The 14,776-nt window shown below is 54.6% G+C and overlaps 2 protein-coding genes across 4 annotated transcripts; both read left to right on the forward strand.

The window, feature by feature from the left end:
* The first annotated feature begins 742 nt into the window (after positions 1–742).
* AP1M2 (adaptor related protein complex 1 subunit mu 2) lies at positions 743–10,614 on the forward strand. 3 transcript variants are annotated; one of them, XM_059918413.1, is made up of 12 exons: positions 744–864; positions 2,300–2,456; positions 2,643–2,710; positions 4,694–4,824; positions 4,935–5,082; positions 5,177–5,303; positions 5,797–5,945; positions 6,026–6,097; positions 8,241–8,399; positions 8,908–9,033; positions 9,679–9,754; positions 10,187–10,614. In XM_059918413.1, the coding sequence occupies exons 1-12, from the start codon at positions 823–825 to the stop codon at positions 10,207–10,209; spliced, it is 1,278 nt and encodes a 425-aa protein (XP_059774396.1). In that variant the 5' UTR covers positions 744–822; the 3' UTR covers positions 10,210–10,614. The 3 variants fall into 3 exon arrangements, with proteins under 3 accessions (XP_059774398.1, XP_059774396.1, XP_059774397.1); XM_059918414.1 differs by having other exon boundaries at positions 745–864; positions 5,803–5,945; XM_059918415.1 differs by lacking the exon at positions 6,026–6,097 and having other exon boundaries at positions 743–864.
* A 1,433-nt stretch (positions 10,615–12,047) lies between these two features.
* On the forward strand, positions 12,048–14,517 carry CDKN2D (cyclin dependent kinase inhibitor 2D). Its single transcript, XM_059919825.1, has 3 exons — positions 12,048–12,109; positions 12,367–12,522; positions 13,563–14,517. Exons 2-3 carry the CDS (start codon positions 12,382–12,384, stop codon positions 13,920–13,922), a joined length of 501 nt encoding a protein of 166 aa, XP_059775808.1. The 5' UTR covers positions 12,048–12,109; positions 12,367–12,381; the 3' UTR covers positions 13,923–14,517.
* The last annotated feature ends 259 nt before the right edge of the window (positions 14,518–14,776 follow it).

Below are 14,776 nucleotides of genomic sequence, written 5' to 3' on the forward strand. Positions count from 1 at the left end.
CTATTGGGGCGCACATGCATGTGGGAGTGACAGAAGAAACAAGATGAGTGGACGGGGACTTCCCTGGTGGCACAGTGGTTAAGAATCCGCCTGCCCGTGCAGGGGACGTGGGTTGGAGCCCTGGTCCAGGAAGATCCCACATGCCGCGGAGCAACTAAGCCCGTGCGCCACAACTACTGAGCCTGCACTCGAGAGCACGCGAGCCACAACTACTGAGCCCGCGTGCCACAACTACTGAAGCCCACGCGCCTAGAGCTGGTGCTCTGCAACAAGAGGAGCCACCGCAACGAGAAGCCCGTGCACCGCAACGAAGAGTAGCCCCTGCTCGCCGCAACTAGAGAAAGCCTGCGCACAGCAACGAACGAAGACTCAACGCAGCCAAAACAATAAAATAAAATTAAAAATTAATTAATCAATTAATTAAAAAAAAAGATGAGTGGATGGGTGGATGGATGAATGGTTGATTGGTTGGATGGATAGATGAATGAATGGATGGATGGATGGATGGATGGATGGATGGATGGATGGGTGGATGGCTGGTTGGATGAATAGTTGGTTGGTCTGGGGTCTCCACCCACCAGCCCTCCAGGGCGCAAAGGGAAAGTGAGGCGGGGCAGCTGTCCCATCCGAAGCTCCGCCCCTCCCCGCCCCCGCAGCGTCTTCACGTCGGCAGACTGCGCCGCTCACCTGGTGGCCTCCCCTTTAAGACGTGCTCACCTGGGTGCTCACCTGCGCGCGGGCGCTTCCGCAGGAAGAAGGAAGCGGCGCCACCGTCGCCTCCAGGCCCTCCCTCCCCACCAGCCAGGTCCACCGGCCGCCACCATGTCCGCCTCGGCTGTCTTCATCCTCGATGTCAAGGGCAAGGTGAGGCTGGGCGCAGGGAGTGGGGAACGGACAGGTGAGGCTGCACCCTCCCGGACCCAGGGGCGGCCCCTCCTTGCAGGCAGCGAGGCCCCGGAAAGCTCTGGGGGCGTGGGGACACCCCTCCCCCAATCCCTGGGAGTCCCGCGTCGAATCCCACCTCCACTGTTCACTAGCCGCGTGTCTGAGGCAAGGGGCTTCTCCTCTCTGAGCCTCAGTCTCCCAGTCCGTACAAATGGGAATAACACAAGTCCCCACCCAAGAAGAACGAATACAACCTTGTGCGTGTATACCACCTAGCACAGTAGCCCTGCTGCAAACATTAGGCGTTCAATCAATTGAAATTATTATTTCTGTCACCATCATCATCCACAGTACTAATATTTGGGAAAGACAGCAGGGGCCGGAGACCCTAATTCCCCTTTGGGGCTGTCTTGTCCCTTTCTGGTGCCCCCTCCCATTCATCTTGTCATTCAGTAGCAATAATAACAGTGGCGGTGAAAATAATATTTCTGATAATAATCATAGTGGGAGCTAAGGTGTGTGAGGACCTGCGGGTGCCCTCTCTGTTCTAAACACTGGACTAAACAACCTCACCAAGTAGGTATTATTATTATTGACCGCTTGCTGCCTGCCAGGCAGAGCTATATGAACTATAAGAGATATATGGATATAATTGTTTCTTTTCTTTTTTTCTCTCTTTCTTTCCTTTCATCGTCCTTACCTCACCGATTTGGTGCATATGGAGCCTGGCTTGAGAGCAGGAATTCTGGAGCCGGGGCATCTTCGTTCAATTCCCAGCTTCCTCACTTACTATGGGCGTGGTTCATACCTCAGTTTCCCCGTCTGTAAAATGGAGATGGTGATACCACCTACCTCATAGGGTTGTGGTGACAACAGAATAAATCAGCAGGGGGCTTCCCTGGTGGCGCAGTGGTTGAGAATCTGCCTGCTAATGCAGGGCACACGGGTTCGAGCCCTGGTCTGGGAGGATCCCACATGCCGCGGAGCAACTGGGCCCGTGAACCACAACTGCTGAGCCTGCGCGTCTGGAGCCTGTGCTCCGCAACAAGAGAGGCCGCGATAGTGAGAGGCCCGCGCACCGCGATGAAGAGTGGCCCCCGCTCGCCACAACTAGACAAAGCCCTAGCACAGAAACGAAGACCCAACATAGCAATCAATCAATCAATAAATCTTAAAAAAAAAAAAAAAATCAGCAAACAACCAGGCTTTAGTAGATGTCAGTGAGGGCTCTAGATGCTCTAGCTGTCATTATCACATGCCCATTTTGCAGAGGAGGAAACTGAGATGCAGAGAGGCAGAGCCTTGCCCACGCCCCCTCAGCCAGCAAGTAGGGTCAGAGCTTGGCACTCTGATGCCCCCGAGCGTAGAGTCCCTGGATCCCAGCAGTGACCAGACCTTCTCTGCCCACCCTCAGCCCTTGATCAGCCGCAACTACAAGGGTGATGTGGCCATGAGTGAGATTGAGCACTTCATGCCTCTGCTCATGCAGCGGGAGGAGGAGGGCGCCCTGGCCCCACTGATGAGCCACGGCCGGGTCCACTTCCTGTGGATCAAATACAGCAACCTCTACTGTATCCGGGGCCACGGGAGGATCCCTGAGGGCCCGGAGTGGTGGGCAGCTCAGGCCCAGAGATGGTGGGCTGGGACAAGAGGTGCACAATACAGCAGTGTCTCAGGCTGGAGGGTGAGGGTTCAGGGTCTGTGCTCCATTGGAACCCTCCAAAATGGCACCTTTTCCTTAACCTCGCTGCCTGCAGTGGTGGCCACCACGCTGAAGAACGCCAATGCCTCCCTCGTGTACTCCTTCCTCTACAAGACAGTGGAGGTAGGTCCTGGCCTTCCATTGGCCGGCTGGTCTGTCTGTCTACCTGTTTTGCCCACCTTTTTCGGAATCCATCTCTCCTAGGAAGCTTTCCCTGGGGGTGTCACCATCAAAGCCCCATCACTCTGTGTTCTCATTAGCTGCTGTGGGATCATCTCACCCTATAGGGTAGGAACCAAGGAGGTCTCCGGTGCTCAAATCTGAACCAGAGGGAACTGGGTTCCAGACCCAGCTCCCCCACTTCCTGGCTGTGTGACCTTGAACAAGTCACTTCTCTCTGTGCCTCTAAACTGGGTTTAGTCCTGCCGCAGGGTTGTTGTAAAAATTAATCAAATTTGTACTTCTAAAGCACCTAAAACAGTGCTCAGTATACAGTAAGTGCTCAATAAAGGTTTGGTATTATTGTTAGCATTACCACTAATGTTGTATCATACTATCATATAGAAATTTATTGAGCCCTTACTATATGCCATTCTCATTGACTGAGAAAGTGCTCAGTAAATACTTTTTTTTTTCCTTTGGTCGCCGCGTGGCTTATGGGATCTTAGTTCCCGACCAGGGATCGAACCCACACCCTCGGCAGTGAAAGCACAGAGTCCTGGACTTCCCTGGCGGTCCAGTGGTTAAGACTCCGCGCTTCCACTGCAGGGCACACGGGTTCGATCCCTGGTCAGGGACCTAAGATCCCGCATACCACACGGTGCAGCCAAAAAAAATTCCTAGTAAATATAATATACTTTGACAAACAAGAGATCTGTATTGATTTGTCTCCTCCCTGCCAGGCAGAGGTGGGGACACAGCTGTGCATAAGACAGGCACGGTCCCTGCCTATGCTGAGGAGTTAAAGGGCAAGAAGGAGGGACTTCCCTGGTAGCACAGTGGTTAAGAATCCACCTGCCAATGCAGGGGACACAGGTTCGAGCCCTGGTCCGGGAAGGTCCCACATGCCACAGAGCAACTAAGGCTGTGCGCCACAACTACCGAGCCTGTGCTCTAGAGCCCGCGAGCCACAACTACTAAACCCGTGCGCCACAACTACTGAAGCCCTCACGTTCTAGGGCCCATGCTCCGCAACAAGAGAAGCCACTGCAAAGAGAAGCCCGCGTACCGCAGCAAAGAATAGCCCCCGCTCCTACTCTCCGCAACTAGAGAAAGCCCGTGCACAGCAACAAAGACCCCAAAAATAAATAAATAAATAAATAAATATGTATATTAAAAAAATAAAGGGCAAGAAGGAGATTCAAAGGGACATTGTGATAACCAGTGACTGGGGTGCTAGTCTCACCCTGATACTCACAGGGGTCGAGGGATAGTGGTGGCTTCACTGAGGAGCTGAGGCCTGTCACAAGGAGACTGCTGTGAGGACAGTGTCCTAAGCAGTGGGCATAGCATGTGCAAAGGCCCTGAGATGGGAACAGAAAAAAGGCCAGAGAGGCTGGAGCAGGATGAAGGATAGGGTTTCCAATGCTGGGTGACTGACAGGTTCTCTGCTGTGGTGATACCTATTAATCCCAGGGACTCCCATCGTGGGGTCCCCCAAGTCCCAAGGGCCCCTGGATAGAATTCAGGGAGTCCATGAACTGAGACGTATTTCTGTGTAACAGTTTTCCTTTGCCATCTTGCGGGGTTTTTTGTTTTTTTTTGTTTTTTGCTGCGTGGCGCGTCTTGGCTTGTGAGATCTTAGTTCCCTAACCAGGGATGAAACCTGGGCCCTTGGCAGTGAAAGCGCAGAGTCCTAACCACTGGACCGCCAGGGAATTCCCATCTTGTGTATTTTATTTCATGCATTTACAAACCTTGTTCTGAGGTGGGTCTGTTCCAGGAGGGCAGAGACCCTGTTGGCTTTGTTCACCATTAATATACTGACAGTGGTATACAGTAGGCGCTCAATAGTTGCTTGTTGGGTGGCTGGCTGGGTGAGTGGGGACTCAGCCCACAGCTACACCAGCCACACCTCTGTGGGTGTCGGTCTCCCTGAACCCGCAGGTATTCTCTGAATACTTCAAGGAGCTGGAGGAGGAAAGCATTCGAGACAACTTCGTCATCGTCTACGAGCTGCTGGATGAGCTCATGGACTTCGGCTTCCCACAGACCACGGACAGCAAAATCCTGCAGGAGTGAGTGGGCCATGGGTCAACCACAGGGTGGGCCATGGGTGGAAGAAAGTTGGGGAGGGCTGGGGAAGTGTCCCTGGGCCTAACTGCTCATCTCCCTGCCTTCCTGCCAGATACATCACGCAGCAGGGCAACAAGCTGGAGACGGGCAAGTCACGAGTGCCACCCACTGTCACCAATGCTGTGTCCTGGCGCTCGGAGGGCATCAAATACAAGAAGAACGAAGTCTTCATCGATGTCATAGAGTCCGTCAACCTGCTGGTGAGCCCCTACACCTCTTCCCCACCCCTGCCACGGCCTTAGGGCAGGAGAGTGGGCCCTATGCCTGTTGACCCCCCCATGTATGCATCCTCAGGTCAACGCCAACGGCAGTGTCCTGCTGAGTGAGATCGTGGGCACCATCAAGCTCAAAGTGTTTCTGTCGGGAATGCCAGAGCTGAGGCTGGGCCTCAATGACCGCGTGCTCTTCGAGCTCACTGGCCGTAAGTTTCTGGAAGGGGGCGCAAGTGGGAGCCTGAGACTTCGTCCCATCACGGGTGGGTGGTACCGAGAGACTTGCAGTCAGTTCTGAAATAGCACTCGCCCGCCCTCTTCTGGTTATGACCAGTACTGCAGCTGCTGGTTTCTTGCACAAACAACTGCTTCATTTTTGAGTGCCAGGCGCAAGGACACCATAGTGAAGAAAAAAATCCCTGCCCTCATGGATCTGACATTTTAGCGGCAGTAGGAGACAGAATAGCATCATATTTAACAACCTGGCAGCAAGAGCCTGATTCCCGGAGTTCAGATCCTAGCTCCGCTCCTGGCCAGCTGGGTGACCCTGGGCAAGTTACTCATCCACTCCGGGCCTCAGTTTCCTCATCTGTTAAATGGGGGTGATCGTAGCGGTAGAAAGGGAAGACAAGGATAGGGACCGTGCCCCGGGCTCCAGGGTCGCCCCAGGCTCCAGGATCACGCTGCTAACTCGGCTCTGAGTTTCAGGGAGCAAGAACAAGTCTGTGGAACTGGAGGATGTGAAATTCCACCAGTGTGTGCGGCTGTCTCGCTTCGACAACGACCGTACCATCTCCTTCATTCCGCCCGACGGTGACTTCGAGCTCATGTCCTACCGCCTCAGCACCCAGGTAAGGCAAGGTCAAGCCCCTGGCAAGGGGTGAGAGTTGACCCCAGAGCCTCGGAGAACTCCCTCTTCCTCTGTCTGTAGGTCAAGCCGCTGATCTGGATTGAATCTGTCATTGAGAAATTCTCCCACAGCCGCGTGGAGATCATGGTCAAGGTGGGCCCTGGGGAATAATTACTCACAATGCTGGATCCGCCCCTTCATACCCGCACCCCACCCCCATCAGTCTAACCTCATCTCCTACCTCCCTCCCTGCTCCTCACTTCCTTCCAGCCACGTGGGTCTTCTGGCTGGTTTTCAAACATGCCAGGCATGGTCCCCGGCTGTCCCCTGGATCATTCTGCCCCCAGCCACCCATATATCCACATAGCTTGCTCCTTCACCTCCTTCAGTTCTTTGCTTAAATGTCACCTCCTCAGAGAAGCCCTCCCTGATTTCCCCACCTCCCGTCTTTGCTGTAGTTTTTCCCTTATTACTTACCACCATCTGACACATGATCTGTTTTACTTATTTACTTTCATACACATATATAAACCATAGAGTGTATTTATATGGTTTAAAGATTAATAATAAACCACACAGCTTATTTTAATGTGCCTGGCTCCACCAGCTCCTCTGAACCCCCACCTGCCCCTCCCCCAGTTACTGCTCCTCCTTTGCCCGCAGGTAATCACAATTTTGAATTTCCTGTAAATAATTTCTTTGCTTTTCTTTATAGTTTTGCCACCTGCATTTATAACCACAAATATTTCATTCTTCCGGTTTCTGACCTTTATATCCATGGACTGGAGCTGTATGACTTTTTGTATAATTTGCTTTGTTCAGGTAACGTGGATTTTTAAGAGGAATCCCAGCAGCCAGAGCTTAGTGCATCCATTTCTGTGGCTGTAGAATATTCCACCGTGAGAATCTTCTGTCCCATCTCTTGCATGGGTTTTTTTCAGTTCCTGGCTATTGTGGTTCACCTTGCCTTGAATAGCCCTGTGCTTGTTTCCCAGTGCCCCAAGCAAGAGCTTTTCCAGAGCATATAGTTAGCCCCTTTTACAGATGGGGAAACTGAGGCCCAGAAGAATTAAGATGTCATTCATCTAGGAAGGGAGCGGGCACATTGAACTTGGGTTTGCCTGGCTCAAGAGTCTGTGTTCTCAGATTTAACTTTGTTCCCCAGTCTTAGAGTCTTTGGGGAGCTGGGTTGTGGAGTGGACGGTCACGGGGCGGGGGGCGGGGGTGTTGACATCCCCAGTGTCCCCGTCTCTGCAGGCAGGGAAAGTGGAAAGGGCCTTAAAGCTGGTGCCTTCCAGAAAGAACACCCCCTGCCTTGTTTTACCTCCAGGTCCTCTGGCCCCAATCCCACCTCTCATATATTCCCCCCCACCACCAAATTCATAAATAAGAGCAGTCATCATAATGCTAGTCACTGCACATGGACACTTAGAGTCCTTGTGTTAAAAGCTTGTCCCAAGTCACACAGATCTAGATCTGGCTATAATGTTGTAACATCAGTAAGGAGAACATGTGAGGATTGAAAACACAGGCTTGGGTCAAATCCCTGCTGTGCTGGTTATCAACTACGTGACTCGGGCAAAAGCTCTTTCTCTCTGGGCCTCAGTCTTCTCATCTGTAAAATGGACCTTAGGAATGACTCCTACTTTAGAGAATTAGTGAGAGGGCTAACTGCTTGGCACAGGGCCCAGCACATGGTAGGGGGTCAGTAAATGTCAGCTTTCAAATGAAAACTCTGTGACGGGCTGAGGACCCATCAGGCTTTGCAGTCAGAAGCTTCGGCTGTGAGTCTTGGCCAGGAGCCTTTACTTTCTTGTCTGTGAAGTGGGCTGAGAGCAGAGCCTGCCCTAGGGGCTGCTCAAATGAGGGATCTTTTGAACCAGGCAAAGGTGTATGACACTTTCCAAACGGAAGGCACCAAAAGCAGGGCCTCTGGGGGACTTCCCTGGCGGTCCAGTGGTTAAGACTTTGCGCTTCCACTGCAGGGGGCGTGAGTTCCATCCCTGGTCGGGGAACTAAGATCTTGCATGCTCTGTATGCAGCCAAAAAACAAAACAAAAAAACAAAATCAGGACCTCTGGAGTCTCTCCTGGGTGTGGACCCCGGCTCTGCCACTTGTTGGCTGTGTGTCTCCAGGCAAATGCTTTAACTTCTCTGTGCCTCTGTTTCCTCATCTGGAAAATAGGCTGGATTATGGTCTCCACTTCAGGGCTCTTGATGAGCTGGCACCTGAAAAGGCCTTGGTGAATATTTGCATGAGTGAATTCTTCATGCCCCATGTTCTCTCCACTGACAGGCCAAGGGGCAGTTTAAGAAGCAGTCGGTGGCCAACAGCGTGGAGATATCTGTGCCGGTACCCAGCGATGCCGACTCCCCACGCTTCAAGACCAGCGTAGGCAGTGCCAAGTACATGCCAGAGAAGAACGTCGTTATTTGGAGTATCAAGTCTTTTCCGGTGAGCACTGGGGATGGGCGGGGGATCTGGGGGACCTGCCCCTGCTTCTTGAGGGCAAGGCAGAGAATAAATCAGAGAGCCACCTACGTGTGCACATGGCTATCCTTCGGGGATGATAAAGCTGGAAAGCAGACCAGCATAATAGTTAAATTCTCCCAATCCCAGACAGCCTTGGGAATCCCACTTCCTCTCATGGAGCCTCAGTTTGCCCATCTGTAAAACAGGCAATATCATGTTACCCACATCCTTGGGCTGCTGGAGGATTGGTCTGTCCCTGGGATATTGGTGGGGCTGTTCATTGGGGCCTGGAAAATGGGAGGTGATCATTAGAAGGTCCCCGACCAGGCTTTGCAGTCAAAAGCTTTGGCTGTGAGTCTTGGCCAGGAGCCTTTACTTTCTGGTCTGTAAAACAGGCTGAGAGCAGAGCCTACCCCTAGGGGCTGCCATGAGAATGGTCTGGGGTATAGAGGGGCCTCTCAGTGTGTCTGATACCTCCATGTGCCCTCAGGGGGGCAAGGAGTACCTGATGCGCGCCCACTTTGGCCTCCCCAGCGTGGAGAAGGAGGAGGTAGAGGGCCGGCCCCCCATCGGGGTCAAGTTTGAGATCCCCTATTTCACCGTCTCCGGGATCCAGGTGAGAGAAGTGGGCAGAGTGGCTCCTCTCCTTGACCTCAGTGGGTTCCCTGCTCTCCCGTCTCTTGGCTTGGATCACCTCCGTTCCCTGGCCTGGCTCATCTCTCCTTTGCAATCATCCTTGTCTTTTCCTGGAACAGTGTTGCCTTTTCTGCTCTCAGCCTGGGTCCCCTCCCCCTCCCCCTCTTACTTTGCCCTGTGCCTAAACTGTGTTGTGTCTATTCCCTTATACTGGGCCATCTTTCCCACTGTCCTGGACCACCTCTCCCCTAACCCTCCCACACACTGTCCTTGCCACATCTTTGCCCTGAGCCATGTTACTTCATTTCTCCCAGCCTGTGCTTGCTTTTTTAAAAAAATATTTATTTATTTATTTTGTTGCACTGGGTCTTAGTTGTGGCAGGCGGGCTCCTTAGTTGTGGCATGCGAACTCTTAGTTGCAGCATGCATGTGGGATCAAGTTCCCTGACCAGGGATCGAACCCTGGGTCCCCTGCATTGGGAGCTCGGAGTCTTAACCACTGTGCCACCAGGGAAGTCCCCAAGCCCGTGCTTTCTTATTCCCTGAAGTTGTGTTATATATTTTCCCCTGGCCCCAGCCAGCTCTCTCCCCCTAGCCTGGGCCACCTCCTTTCATCCCTTTTCAGGTCCGATACATGAAGATCATCGAGAAGAGTGGTTACCAGGCCCTGCCCTGGGTCCGCTATATCACCCAGAGTGGCGGTAAGGCAGCCCAGCTCCCTGGGATGACGGAGACAAGGAGATGAAAGGGGATGGTCTTGGGGCTTTAATACATCCTGTCTCAGAGGGCTCCAAAACTCAACAGGCCTGGCGCCACGTCTACCCTGTCTTTGTCAGTGTGCCACCCTGGGCCTCGGTTTGCTTATCTTTAAAATGGGGACAGTTGCCAGTTCCAGGGTAGTGGTGGTGGGGTTTGGATGAGGGGCTGAACACACAGCACCCCCATCTACTGCCTGGAAGCAGGCTTGTTGCTATGGTTACAGTCCCCATGTTTGAGCCCGTCCTCAGCCTTGTTACATACCTGTAGGGTTGATCATGAGCGCTGGGGAAGGGGCTGGATTTGGGTGGGGGGGCCTGTCCCTTTGTCTCCTTTCCCCAATTCTGAGATGGTCCCCACTCATTGTTTCCCTGCAGATTATCAACTTCGTACCAGCTAGAAGGGAGAAGAAGTGGGGGTTTGAACACGGGCCGTCCTCTCCCCAGGCCCCGACTGCGGACTCGAGAGAGAGAGAGGGAAGATGGGATGCGTGTGTGTGTTTGTGTGTGTGTGTGTGTGACGGCAGTCCCTGAATTAGCAGTTTCTTAAGGGCTGGCTGGCTCCCAGCCTTTTCCTTTACCCATAGGCTGGGAGGGACGGTCTCCCTGTCTCCAGGCTCCCGCCCCTCCCCCCTCCCATTTTATATGAAGAAATAGAAAAGGGGCTTAAGTCCCCCTCGTGAGTGCCTTCTTGCAGTGACCTGCCTTAGGAGGTGTGGGGAGGCCCTCCTCCACAGCTGCTGAGCCCAGAGGCCCGCTGGCCCAGTCTGAGTTTTCGGATGACATTAAAAATGAATCTAGCTGCTGTTATGTGTTTCTTGGCTGGGGGCTGGGGGTGCCAGGGCTGTCCCTGAAGTGCTGGGATAAGCGTGAGCAACACATATCCATTTCTCATCCCGATGGTCACTCATCTGGGCCCTCGCAGTTGCCCCCACTTTGGTTCCCAGGGCTCTGGGCTTCCCTCCCCCACGACAGCCAGTTACCATCATAGCCGCCAGAGGGCGCCCGTTAACTCCTAAATCAGATCATGGCTCCATTCTTTTTAAAAAGTAAGAGTCAAGCGCTCACCGCAGCCCACAGGCCTGATCAACATTACCCCTCCCCCTCACCTATCTGCCCTCACCTCCTGCCCCCTCTCTCCCTCTATACCTCACTCTTCCTGGACTTACTAGGCGTGCTCCTACCTTAGGGCCTTTACATCTGCAGCGTCTCCACCTGGTATGCTTTCCCCCAGATATCCACATGGCTCCTTCCCTCACCTTCAGGTCTCAAATCAAATGTCACCTCCTCCGGGTGGCCCTCTCTGACCTCTCTCTTTCAACGGCCTTCTTTTCCCAAGAGACAATTACTTATCCCGTTTTGTCAGCTCCACAGTGTATACCATTCTGAAAATATGTAATTATTGTCTTCTCCAGCCCTAAACGGTAGGCGTCCTGCAGCAGGAGGCACCCAGCTTGCTCTCCACTTGGCCGCCTAGTACACCGTAGGTGCTCCGTAAATGTTTGAAGGCCTCTGTTAAGAGCCTCCGACCGCGACTCTCGCCTCCCAGGCTCACCCACGTGGCACCTGCAGCGTGAACTTTCCTCCACGCCCTTGTACTTGCTGTGCCCCGGCTGGCCCCATCTGAGCCGAATGTGATTCCTTCCTCACCCACCCCATTTCCACGTTTTATTTTCTTCACCGTGCTTAAGACTATCTAAAATTATTTAGTTGCTTGAATGTGCGCTCCACAGCGCCGGGTTCCTGCACACACAGAACGGTTCCTGCACACAGAGTGAATGAATCAAATAAAGCGCTCAGCCCAGTAAGAGCTAATAAATACTTATCGCACGGTAGAACTCCGAACAGGGCGGCCCCAGCCCTGCCTCCTTTTCCCTCGGAGGTGCCGAGGTCCCGGAGCGGCCCGCGTTGCCCTGCTCCTGACCTTTCTCCCCTGGGTCAGTTAAACCGGCCCTCTTTCCCGCCCGCTCCGCGCATTTGAAAAACCGAAAACCCCGCCATTGCCGGCGGTCTACCGGTCGCCGCAGTTCGTCCAATCAGAAGCGGGCCCGCCCACGCCGGTGCGCACAGCCCCCCTGGCGACGCGTGGCCATTGGCTGCGCTGGCCGAGTGGGCGGGGCACTACAGGGTCCAGAGCCGGGCAATGCAGCTGGGCTACAACGTAGCGAGTTCTTAAGAAAACGAATCCGCGGCGTTCGGGGGCGGGACCCCGAGCGCGCTGGCTCCGCCCCCTGGCGGCCGGCTCGGCTGCGGCGTCGGCGTCTGCTCAGAACAGACCCCGCCCGTCGAGGAGGAGGGAGGGTGAGTTGGGGGAGACCCGGCCCCCAAGGGGCGGGCGCCGGGCCGGGCGCTGCGGGCCTCGGAGGGTTGGGCCCGGGCCCACCGGCCGACAGGGGGAGGAGCCGGCCGGGAGGGCGGGGGTCGCGCAGGAGCCCCGGACTGGCGAGTCGGACCAGGAGCCTCGCGCAGGCCGGGGACGCTGTGGGAGGGTTGTTCGGGCCAGCGCTGGTGGGCTCCACCGCACTGACCGCGTCGGGGTGGGGCGGGGGGCTTCGCAGGCCGCAAATATCGACATGCTGCTGGAGGAGGTCCGCGCCGGCGACCGGCTGAGCGGGGCGGCGGCCCGGGGAGACGTGCAGGAGGTGCGCCGCCTTCTGCACCGCGAGCTGGTGCACCCCGACGCCCTGAACCGCTTTGGCAAGACGGCGCTGCAGGTGAGGGCCGGCCCGCCCGCAGCGAGGGCGAGGCGGGGAGCGGGGCGAGGACCGGGACCCCAGACACCTTCCTTCTTCTCTCCTTGTTCCCGTTGGTAGCCGACTGGGGTCTGTTCCTCCATCGCTGGGCTGACTTGGCTCCCTGATGTCCCCTTTCTTAGGTGGATGGTGGATGGGGTTAGGTTGGGGGAGGGGAGAACTTTCCATCTTTGGAGTATTCCTTGTTCTCTGATTGCGGAGGATTCAGTTTCCCTGGAGAAGTTCGTATTCCTTGGGTGAGGGTTCAGCTTCTTTGGATCCCGGTTTCATGAGGATGGCTCCGGTTTCTTGGCGCTTGCATGGAGGATCCGACCGCAGGAAGAAAGGATTCATGTTTCCAGGGTGTCCCCATTTTCTGGGGGGGTTCTCTGAGAGGTATCCAGTTTTTGGGGGGCGGGGAATCTCCATTCCCGCGGGATTTTCATATTGGCATATTATTGGGGGGATCCCAATAAGAGAATAGTTACAGATTGCATGGGAGTCTCTCTTCCCTTGGGGACATTTACAAAAGGGGAACCCCATTTCTTGAGAGGGTCAGGTACCTTTGGGAGCATCCTCACTATATGGGAGGGGGAAATTCCATGGAGAAGGAGTTTCAAATTCCCTGGCCATCTCCTTTCCCTTGAGGGGGCTGTTCTCTGAGGTCTGTTTCCTGGCGGGGGTTTCATATTTCCTGATGATTTCCCATCTGTGGAGAGAAGTGTCTCTGGTTCCTTGGGGGAGGGTCTCAGGTTCCTTGAAAGTTTCCATGGGGCTATATCCTAGGGGGAGTGTATTATCCTTGGGGGGGGGGGTGACCAGTTTTTCGAGGGTCCTTATTCCCAGATCTTGTTCTATGGGGTCTCAACAGCTGCCTGGGAGTTTATGTTCCCTGAAGTTTCTCGTTCGCTAGAGGACCTCGTCTCTGGCATTCTCTACTCCTGAATGACCCCTCTCTGCAGTCACCCATTTTCCTGGACCTCCTCCTTTGGAGACCCCCTGACCCTCTACCCCCCGAACAGGTCATGATGTTTGGCAGCCCCACCATTGCCCTGGAGCTCCTGAAGCAAGGTGCCAGCCCCAACGTCCAGGATGCCTCCGGCACCACTCCAGCCCATGATGCAGCCCGCACTGGATTCCTTGACACCCTGAAAGTGTTGGTGGAGCATGGCGCTGATGTCAATGCACCTGATGGCACGGGGGCCCTCCCCATCCATCTGGCAGTGAGAGAGGGCCACACGGCTGTGGTCGGCTTCCTGGCTGCTGAGTCTGATCTTCATCACAGGGACGCCAGGGGGCTCACACCTCTGGAGCTGGCAAGGGGGAGAGGCGCTAAGGATCTCATGGACATACTGCAGTGGCACACGGTGGCACCACTGTGACCTGGGGCCACCCACTCCGGCAGCAGGACCCGGCTGGGTTCTGTGTCAGAAGAGGAGGGAAGAAACACTTTCTCCCTTTCTTCCTCCTGCCCACTGCCGAGGGGCACCAGTTTGTGGCTTGTTGGTGTTGATTTCTGGGGTGTGTGTGTTTGAGGTACATTTCTCATTTTTTTTTCTCACCCCTTTTGGTGTGTTGGGCAGAGAAGGGCTCCTGCAGGCAACAGCCACCTAAACGGTTCGGTTTCCTCCACGCCCCGACTGCTGGGGCTACAGACGAGTCCCAAGGGCAGAGCGTTTAAAGCCCCAGCCCTAGAGTGAGGTCATCGCTTCCAAGGCTCCTGGAACCTGTCGACCTTGGCCGGCTGTACCCAGAGAGAGACCTCAAGTGTGCACACTGCTTTCCGGCATGGGGGAGGGGGGAGTGTTCCAAATCAATAAAAGGGTAGTATGAGTTCATTCATATTTTGTTGAAAGCTTGGTTTCCAGTCCCTTGTACAGCGTTAAAGAAAAAAAAAAGTCTATTTATTATGATTTATGGAAGAAATTGTGTGTGTAATTTAATGTTTTTACCCATTAAATTAAGACTTGTGCATGATCACAGCGCCGGTGGCTTCTGATTTTTGAGGCTGCGATGGAAAGTTGCGTGTTCAGGATGTTTGTGGGGGTGGGCACCGGGGTCGCGGATCCTGGATGCTTTGAGGGAGGGGAGAGAGTGGTAATTCCCAGGGCGCCACGGTGAGTGAGCTGGGTGGGGCAGCGGTTTGCGCTGTCGGAACGGAAGGGAGGCAGGAAACCGCGAGTGGAGAAAGGGCCCCCAGATGTCAGCTGGGTGCCGGGAGCCCCGGCGGGTGGGG

Source organism: Balaenoptera ricei, chromosome 3, assembly GCF_028023285.1.
Source record: "Balaenoptera ricei isolate mBalRic1 chromosome 3, mBalRic1.hap2, whole genome shotgun sequence".
NCBI classification, from domain to species: Eukaryota; Metazoa; Chordata; class Mammalia; order Artiodactyla; family Balaenopteridae; genus Balaenoptera; species Balaenoptera ricei.

Bases quoted from the DNA above. Each gene is read 5' to 3' on its own strand.
- AP1M2 (XM_059918413.1), top strand. From the start codon at position 823: ATGTCCGCCTCGGCTGTCTTCATCCTCGATGTCAAGGGCAAG. The intron at 2,711-4,693 runs GTAGGTCCTGGC...CTGAACCCGCAG, and splicing joins TCCTCTACAAGACAGTGGAG to GTATTCTCTGAATACTTCAA. The intron at 9,755-10,186 runs GTAAGGCAGCCC...GTTTCCCTGCAG, and splicing joins CTATATCACCCAGAGTGGCG to ATTATCAACTTCGTACCAGC.
- CDKN2D (XM_059919825.1), top strand. From the start codon at position 12,382: ATGCTGCTGGAGGAGGTCCGCGCCGGCGACCGGCTGAGCGGGGCGGCG. The intron at 12,523-13,562 runs GTGAGGGCCGGC...CCCCCCGAACAG, and splicing joins TTGGCAAGACGGCGCTGCAG to GTCATGATGTTTGGCAGCCC.